Genomic DNA, 8,763 nt, shown 5'->3' with positions numbered 1-8,763 from the left:
CGGCAGATTACCTGATGCGGCTACTGGTGCTCCAAGGCGTGCCGTCTATTTCATGTGGGAATTGATACATGAAATAGACGACAGTTTACGTAGCCACGCCCGTCGACACAGCGTACAGATGCCGTGGGTCTCAGCTGTGTAAGGGGCGTGCGGCGTTCGTTACAGGTGCGCGGGCCGTCACTGCGGCCAAGAACTGCCCGCCTGTGTTTTATCCCGAGCCATAACGCCCGTTTGACGTGCAGTAACCAGCCAACGCCCGCAGTGTGGCCGGGAAACTTGCCCGCAAAAGTGTTCGCCAACACTTTCGCGCAGTGTTCGCCCCCAAACCCAAAAACTTTGCCCGCAGTTGTGCGCCAACGCCTTGCCCGCAGTGTTCGCCGACACTTGCCTTGCAGTGTTCCGCCGACACTTGGCCCGCAGTGTTCGCTGACACTTGCCCGCAGTATTCACCGACACTTGCCCGCAGTGTTCGCCGACACCGTGTCGTTAACACGCGCTCGGCCATGTCCAGGGCGGGCTGTCGGTCATGGGTGGCGTACACGTGCATCTGCGGCAGCGGGGAGAACGGGGCCGTGCTGCACTACGGCCACGCGGGCGCGCCCAACGACAAGACGGTGCGTGACGGCGATATGTGGTACGTGATGCCGGCTGTTGCCTCTCCCCGCCATGGCTTACCGCCAGGGTCAACGGGGCGCCGCCCGTACCTCGCCCCGGGGTCACGGACACCGCTCCTCCCGTGGGTGTTCGTCATGTGGTTTTGGCGTGCTCACGTGTGCCGCCGCGTCCTTGTGGGACCAGGGCGCGGGGCAGAACAGGAGACGTGCTCGGCCTGCATACGAGTCAGCTGCTTAAATATTCCATCGCCGATGAGGCACACTGATGGCGCAATGTCGCGTTTGCAGTTGATTTCAGTGTGAATGCTGCCTTTTGCCTTGGTCGTGAATTAGCCTGTTAGGCAGGGGGTGCAGACACGCGCCGAGACAAAGGCCTTGTATTCTACGAAAGCAATTGGCATGCGTGGTGGTCGGTGATTGTAGCCGCCGTTCGTTCTACCTAAGTGGCCGGCAAATTGCAACGACCGAGGTTCCACCTTTTCCGTCCTGTCCCGGATGACGTGAAGCTCCGTTTGAGGGCGACGGCCGCTGCACGTCGCTGCTGTTGACACGGTGGGTCTGACCGCCTCTTGCGCGCGGCCACAGCCTGTTCGACATGGGAGCCGAGTACTACTGCTACACGTCAGACATCACCTGCTCCTTCCCGTCTAACGGCAAGTTCACCGACAAGCAGAAGGTCATCTACAACGCCGTACTGAAGGCCAGCAGGGCCGTCATGGACGCGCTGAAGCCAGGTGGGTGTGTCCCGAGCTGGATCGGGACCGTCGTGGACGCATGGAAGCCAGGTGGGTGTGCCGTGCTCGATGTACTCCTCGGAGCCGTGCCCCTGGGTGCAGTGCGTCAACCGATTTAGCTGAGCAGTTGCAGTGAACTCTTATCGTCAGATAGCGTCAGCTCACGTCTATGAATGTCGTGTCGTTGGATAGGGGTGTTTATGATCTGTCGCGGGTCGCGGGGTTGGTGTTTTGTCGCCTTAGATGTAGTTGGCGCGGGGGATTGTACGACGACGGACCATTGGTGTTAAATACATTTTAACATAACTCCAAAACTATTGTAAACTAGGGTGGGTGAAACCACGCTGAGTGGGGTTGTATTGTCCAGCCTGGGTCAGGTGCGGTGTTATGCTCTGACTACTTGCTTTTGTTATCACTTAAGTGAGTTCAGCAGTGTCCACCTTCAGTGCGCCAGATCTCCCGCTTATTCTCGGCACTGCTCAGAAACGCCAGTGTGGCAGCTGCTTTTTGTACAGCTGTGGGCGGCTGTGCAGCGACCAGTCGCCGCCGTGCTTAGCGACAAAAGAATAGTCTCGCGGTTGGACTTTCGATATCTCGAGCGCGCCTCTCACGGACCGCGCCGTTGCCAAGCAACCGACAGTCAGCTGACGGGTCGGCGCACGAGGGGCGTCTGCTCTGCCTGTCGGTCGGGTGACCCCTGACGCCCCGCCCCCGCCCCCCGCTCCAGGTATCTGCTGGGTGGACATGCACCTGCTGGCCAACCGCGTGACGCTGGAGGAGCTGAAGGCGGCCGGCATCCTCCGCGGCAGCGTCGACGACATGATGAAGGTCGGGAAGGCGAGAGGAGCCAGTCTAGAGACGCGGTGTCTGTGGGGGGGGGGGGGGGGGGCTGGTGAGCGGGCGACACATGCTTGAAGGGGCACGTGACTGTGGCCGAGGTCTGGCAGCGGTACAGGTGGACCGCCATCAGACGGTCTGTTGCGGGTTCACGTTCTCTGCCGTGACCTGAGTAGTGTGTGCTTCGACAGTGTGAGCACTCTGGGACACCAATGTGTAGCTGCTATTGGTTACCAGTGTGGAGGTGCTGTGGGTACCAGTGAATATCTGCTATTGGTTGCCAGTGCGGAGGTGCTGTGGGGTACCAGTGAATATCTGCTATTGGTTGTCAGTGCGGATGTGCTGTGGGGTGCCAGTGAGTATCTGCTATTGGTTGCCAGTGTGGAGGTGCTGTGGGGACACAATATCTGCTATTGGTTGCCAGTGCGGAGGTGATGTGGGGTGCCAGTGAGTATCTGCTATTGGTTGCCAGTGCGGAGGTGCTGTGGGGTACCAGTGAATATCTGCTATTGGTTCCAGTGCGGAGATGCTGTGGGGTACCAGTGAGTATCTGCTATCGGTTGCCAGTGCGGAGGTGCTGTGGGGTAACCAGTGAATATCTGCTATTGGTTGCCAGTGCAGAGGTGCTGTGGGTTACCAGTGAATATCTGCTATTGGTTGCCAGTGCGGAGATGCTGTGGGGTACAAGTGAGTATCTGCTATTGGTTGCCAGTGCGGAGGTGCTGTGGGGTACCAGTGAGTATCTGCTATTGGTTGCCAGTGCGGAGGTGCTGTGGGGTACCAGTGAATATCTGCTATTGGTTGCCAGTGCAGAGGTGCTGTGGGGTACCAGTGAATATCTGCTATTGGTTGCAGTGCGGGAGATGCTGTGGGGTACCAGTGAGTATCTGCTATTGGTTGCCAGTGCGGAGGTGCTGTGGGGTACCAGTGAGTATCTGCTATTGGTTGCCAGTGCGGAGATGCTGTGGGGTACCAGTGAGTATCTGCTATTGGTTACCAGTGCAGAGGTGCTGTGGGGTACCAGTGAATATATGTTATTGGTTGCCAGTGTGGAGGTGCTGTGGGGTACCAGTGATTATCTGCTATTGGTTGCCAGTGTCCAGGTGCTGTGGGGTACCAGTGAGTACCTCCTATTGGTTGCCAGTGCGGAGGTGCTGTGGGGTACCAGTGAGTATCTGCTATTGGTTGCCAGTGTCCAGGTGCTGTGGGGTACCAGTGAGTATCTGCTATTGGTTGCCAGTGTCCAGGTGCTGTGGGGTACCAGTGAGTATCTGCTATTGGTGGCCAGTGTCCAGGTGCTGTGGGGTACCAGTGAGTATCTGCTATTGGTTGCCAGTGTCCAGGTGCTGTGGGGGTACCAGTGAGTATCTGCTATTGGTTGCCAGTGTCCAGGTGCTGTGGGGTACCAGTGAGTATCTCCTATTGGTTGCCAGTGTCCAGGTGCTGGGGTGTACCAGTGAGTATCTGCTATTGGTTGTCAGTGTCCAGGTGCTGTGGGGTACCAGTGAGTATCTCCTATTGGTTGCCAGTGTCCAGGTGCTGTGGGGTACCAGTGAGTATCTGCTATTGGTTGCCAGTGTCCAGGTGCTGTGGGGTACCAGTGAGTATCTCCTATTGGTTGCCAGTGGTCCAGGTGCTGTGGGGTACCAGTGAGTATCTGCTATTGGTTGCCAGTGTCCAGGTGCTGTGGGGTACCAGTGAGTATCTGCTATTGGTTGCCAGTGTCCAGGTGCTGTGGGGGTACCAGTGAGTATCTCCTATTGGTTGCCAGTGTCCGGGTGCTGTGGGGTACCAGTGAGTATCTGCTAGTGGTTTGCCAGTGTCCAGGTGCTGTGGGGTACCAGTGAGTATCTGCTATTGGTTGCCAGTGTCCAGTGCTGGTGGTGTAACCAGTGAGTATCTGCTATTGGTTGTTCAGTGTCCAGGTGCTGTGGGGGTACCAGTGAGTATCTCCTATTGGTTGCCAGTGTCCAGGTGCTGTGGGTACCAGTGAGTATCTGCTATTGGTTGCCAGTGTCCAGGTGCTGTGGGGGGTACCAGTGAGTATCTGCTATTGGTTGCCAGTGTCCAGGTGCTGGGGTGTACCAGGAGTATCTGCTATTGGTTGTCAGTGTCCAGGTGCTGTGGGGTACCAGTGAGTATCTCCTATTGGTTGCCAGTGTCCAGGTGCTGTGGGGTACCAGTGAGTATCTGCTATTGGTTGTCAGTGTCCAGGTGCTGTGGGGTACCAGTGAGTATCTCCTATTGGTTGCCAGTGTCCAGGTGCTGTGGGGTACCAGTGAGTATCTCCTATTGGTTGCCAGTGTCCAGGTGCTGTGGGGTACCAGTGAGTATCTCCTATTGGTTGCCAGTGTCCAGGTGCTGTGGGGTACCAGTGAGTATCTGCTATTGGTTGCCAGTGTCCAGGTGCTGTGGGGTACCAGTGAGTATCTGCTATTGGTTGCCAGTGTCCAGGTGCTGTGGGGTACCAGTGAGTATCTCCTATTGGTTGCCAGTGTCCGGGTGCTGTGGGGTACCAGTGAGTATCTCCTATTGGTTGCCAGTGTCCAGGTGCTGTGGGGTACCAGTGAGTATCTGCTATTGGTTGCCAGTGTCCAGGTGCTGTGGGGTACCAGTGAGTATCTGCTATTGGTTGCCAGTGTCCAGGTGCTGGGGTGTACCAGTGAGTATCTCCTATTGGTTGCCAGTGTCCAGGTGCTGTGGGGTACCAGTGAGTATCTCCTATTGGTTGCCAGTGTCCAGGTGCTGTGGGGTACCAGTGAGTATCTCCTATTGGTTGCCAGTGTCCAGGTGCTGTGGGGTACCAGTGAGTATCTCCTATTGGTTGCCAGTGTCCAGGTGCTGTGGGGGTACCAGTGAGTATCTGCTATTGGTTGCCAGGTGTCCAGGTGCTGTGGGGTACCAGTGAGTATCTGCTATTGGTTGCCAGTGTCCAGGTGCTGTGGGGTACCAGTGAGTATCTGCTATTGGTTGCCAGTGTCCAGGTGCTGTGGGGTACCAGTGAGTATCTCCTATTGGTTGCCAGTGTCCAGGTGCTGTGGGGTACCAGTGAGTATCTGCTATTGGTTGGCCAGTGTCCAGGTGCTGTGGGGTACCAGTGAGTATCTCCTATTGGTTGCCAGTGTCCAGGTGCTGTGGGTACCAGTGAGTATCTGCTATTGGTTGCCAGTGTCCAGGTGCTGTGGGGTACCAGTGAGTATCTCCTATTGGTTGCCAGTGTCCAGGTGCTGTGGGGTACCAGTGAGTATCTCCTATTGGTTGCCAGTGTCCAGGTGCTGTGGGGTACCAGTGAGTATCTCCTATTGGTGCCAGTGTCCAGGTGCTGTGGGGTACCAGTGAGTATCTGCTATTGGTTGCCAGTGTCCAGGTGCTGTGGGGTACCAGTGAGTATCTCCTATTGGTTGCCAGTGTCCAGGTGCTGTGGGGTACCAGTGAGTATCTCCTATTGGGTTGCCAGTGTCCAGGTGCTGTGGGGTACCAGTGAGTATCTCCTATTGGTTGCCAGTGTCCAGGTGCTGTGGGGTACCAGTGCAGAGCTGCTATGTGGAACCGTCGTGCAGTTATTGTGGGCTTTTAGCTTGTGGCTGCTATTATTTCGTTACTTTGTGGCTGTGGTTGATTACCAGTATGCACATTCTCGTTACTTTGTGGCTGTGGTTGATTACCAGTATGCACGCTCTCTGTCTAACCGCTGCGTCTGTTGCGCCTGACTAGCGCGTGCAGCGCCTCACTGTCTCCTCTCCCCCCCCCCCCCTCCCCCTCCCGAGCAGGCGAACCTGGGCGCCACATTCCAGCCGCACGGACTGGGCCACTTCCTCGGTTGTGACGTGCACGACGTGGGCGGCTACCTGCGCGGCCAGCCGGAGCGGCGCTCCGAGGCGGGCCTGCGGAACCTGCGCACGGCGCGTACCATCCGGGCCGGCATGGTGCTCACCATCGAGCCCGGCTGCTACTTTATCGACCACGTGAGGAGTGGCGGGAGCGGCTGGGCAGTGGAGGTGTCAGTCGGGCGTCACGGTGGGCAGTGCAGTGTTCGTTTTCGCGTCGCAGTTATCGGCGCTGCCACTATCGAGTGGGGATTGCTTTTTGGTTTGGTTTGGGTTAGAGCCCGTTTAGGCCGGTAGTGACCCCTTCAGGTCTATGGGATGAAGGACAGTATTTCATGCGCCTGGGGTTCTCCGCCGGGACTTGGCCCTCACAGGGACCCCAGTGCGGAGTACGTGGTCAGCGTTCGGACGGGGCCCCACCAGGGTGCGCCTCAGCCCACTCGTGGCCGGCGTATGTAGCTTGAACCAGATGAACGGGCGTCACGAGAATGTAGAATGCAGTGAGAATGGCGAGAGAGGGCTGATGAAAGTAAAAGGGTGTATGCAGATGTAGCTGGGTGGAGCATCCCAACAATGAGGTTATGAGAAATGAAAGGTCAAGGGTTGAATGAGGTGGCGTACATCAGTTGGGAACGGAAATGTCATGAACCTGGATGGTATGCCAGCTGCTCACCCCATTCATTGCGAACTTAACGCGTTCGTGTCGCCCCTGTCATCCTACGAGAAGTGTTACATCATAGCCCGCTGTCGACTGATCGCCCTGCCATCTGCCGGCCAGCTGCTGAACCAGGCGGAGTCGGACCCGGTGCTGAGCCAATTTCTGGTGCCGGAGATGGTACGTCAGTACCGCGGCTTCGGCGGCGTGCGCATTGAGGACGACGTGGTCGTCACCCAAGACGGCATGGAGTGTCTGACCGTCGTGCCGCGCACGTAAGGCTCTGCCTCTCCCCCCGCCCACCCTCTCTCCTCACTCTCCACGCGAGCTGGGGTGAGCCGGACGACTCAGACGTTCGGCGCCGTACTAGTATTGGTTGCGGGGCGAGTGGCGGTGTGACCACCTGGGTAGGCAGCCCCCTCCCACCGCCGGGAGGGGGTTTCGGCGCGCCTGTCGGTGTGTGCATTTTGTCGGAGAACCGACGCGATGTGCGTCATGTGCGTGGTGAGTAGCGTCTGTATTGCCGTACGAGGTGCCCGATCGTTGTGAGCCGGGCAGAGAGGTGGCGACATGTGAAGAGTGCGGCGCCCAGCCAGCGTCTGCGCGTGTTTTGGGTGGGGTGTTTTGGACTGTGCTGCCACCTTCTGTTCACTTACTGCGGCTTCTGTTTGGGAATGGGAGGGTGCATTCGTGCTATGTGCATGGAACAAGCTTAACCCAGCGCTCTTGGGCTTGCCATTTGTGGCTCCAGTCAGCCAACCTGGCTGCGGTTGCGAAACTGAAGCGGGAATTGGAAATTTATTCACTTGGTTTGCGTGGTGGGTTTCATAGCTCGGGGTTAACTTTGTCTAACCGACGCACCTTATGCATAAATGTTTCAAAATCAGGCAATCAAATAAAGTCGTCTTTTTTCTGCTCGCATGCGTGCGGGATGAATTTTATAATTGCGTATTTGTGAGACAGGGCCTTGGTTGTCTGTTTATCGTCAGATAGTTCTCAGTGGAATGGTTTTATTGAGCCAGGTCTTACTCCATCAGGTGACTGATCTGTTTGACGTGTGTGTGGTCCGTGACTGACCGAGTGGCCCTGCGCCGGCAGTGTGGAGGAGGTGGAGGCCCTGATGGCCGAGGGACGGCGCCAGGAGGTGTTTGTACCTCAGCTTCACGCCGAGACCAAGCTGAACCAGTAGTCGGCCCAGCGCCCCTGCTGACCGAGAGCCCAGCTCGACCTAGCCCCAGCTCTATTGGGGCTGATCATGGCTCGCTACGGGTCGTTTCTAGCCGTGTGCCATCAACCGCGCCATAATTCGTAATCGCTGGTGTTGGTGTTGCTGTTGCATCGGTGCTTGGGAATGCGGGATGCGGTATTTTATGTATATACATATATGCTGAACTATTTTCTTAAATTTTGGTATGCGTACGTCTCAGACCTGCTGAGTGATGGAAGCGTCACGTTTTGGAGCCTCAAATCGTGCATAAGGCGGACGCATCATTTAACGAACGCGATGATGTCTGAATTGCAAGAGAGCAATTTATGGCAAGTTTATCCTGTCGCCTGAAGCCTATAGCTTGAAAAGTTGTTGCCAGTATGCGATTTTGTGATGCCAATTAGGATATTATACACGTTACCTAATAATGTTCTGAATAACAAAACGCACATGTGAATAAAAAGTTGGCTGGTGCACCTGTTCTTCCATTTCTTTTTGACAAAGGATTCAGTCGGCTAAAGATGGTTCCTGTTGGACATGAACCGTCGGTCAACTACGGAACTAGATATATTGGAAAATGGCTGTTTTTTTGGGCATGGGTAAGGCCGGGATTAGGCCACATCTGGGTCGCCATGAGGAATGCAGTGGCTGGCTTGGAGCTGCAAAAAATATCCCTGAAAAGAGAATCTCGTGGACGCCGGTGTGCTGAAGATGTTGGTCCGTGGACTGTAAAGGTGTAAGCCACAGCTGCAGTATACGTTTGGGCTCAATGCATTTCATCTCGGTTCCTATCCGGCTTCAGTTAAGTATACCAATATATGAAACACAGTCATAGGAATTTAAAAAGTCTCCGTGTGTAGAAATCCGAGCCTGACAGGAACTTTCTTAA

The 8,763-nt window shown here is 56.0% G+C and overlaps 1 protein-coding gene across 1 annotated transcript; it reads left to right on the top strand.

The window, feature by feature from the left end:
- Nucleotides 1–512: 512 nt before the first annotated feature.
- On the top strand, nucleotides 513–8,362 carry LOC119105874 (xaa-Pro dipeptidase-like). Its single transcript, XM_037229426.1, has 6 exons — nucleotides 513–634; nucleotides 1,200–1,348; nucleotides 2,076–2,176; nucleotides 5,956–6,150; nucleotides 6,791–6,942; nucleotides 7,766–8,362. The coding sequence occupies exons 1-6, from the start codon at nucleotides 630–632 to the stop codon at nucleotides 7,854–7,856; spliced, it is 693 nt and encodes a 230-aa protein (XP_037085321.1). The 5' UTR covers nucleotides 513–629; the 3' UTR covers nucleotides 7,857–8,362.
- The last annotated feature ends 401 nt before the right edge of the window (nucleotides 8,363–8,763 follow it).

The sequence above is a fragment of the Pollicipes pollicipes genome, unplaced genomic scaffold (assembly GCF_011947565.3).
Source record: "Pollicipes pollicipes isolate AB1234 unplaced genomic scaffold, Ppol_2.1 Scaffold_6138;HRSCAF=7277_pilon_pilon_pilon, whole genome shotgun sequence".
NCBI classification, from domain to species: Eukaryota; Metazoa; Arthropoda; class Thecostraca; order Pollicipedomorpha; family Pollicipedidae; genus Pollicipes; species Pollicipes pollicipes.
This window is presented reverse-complemented; position numbering and strand designations above follow the sequence as displayed.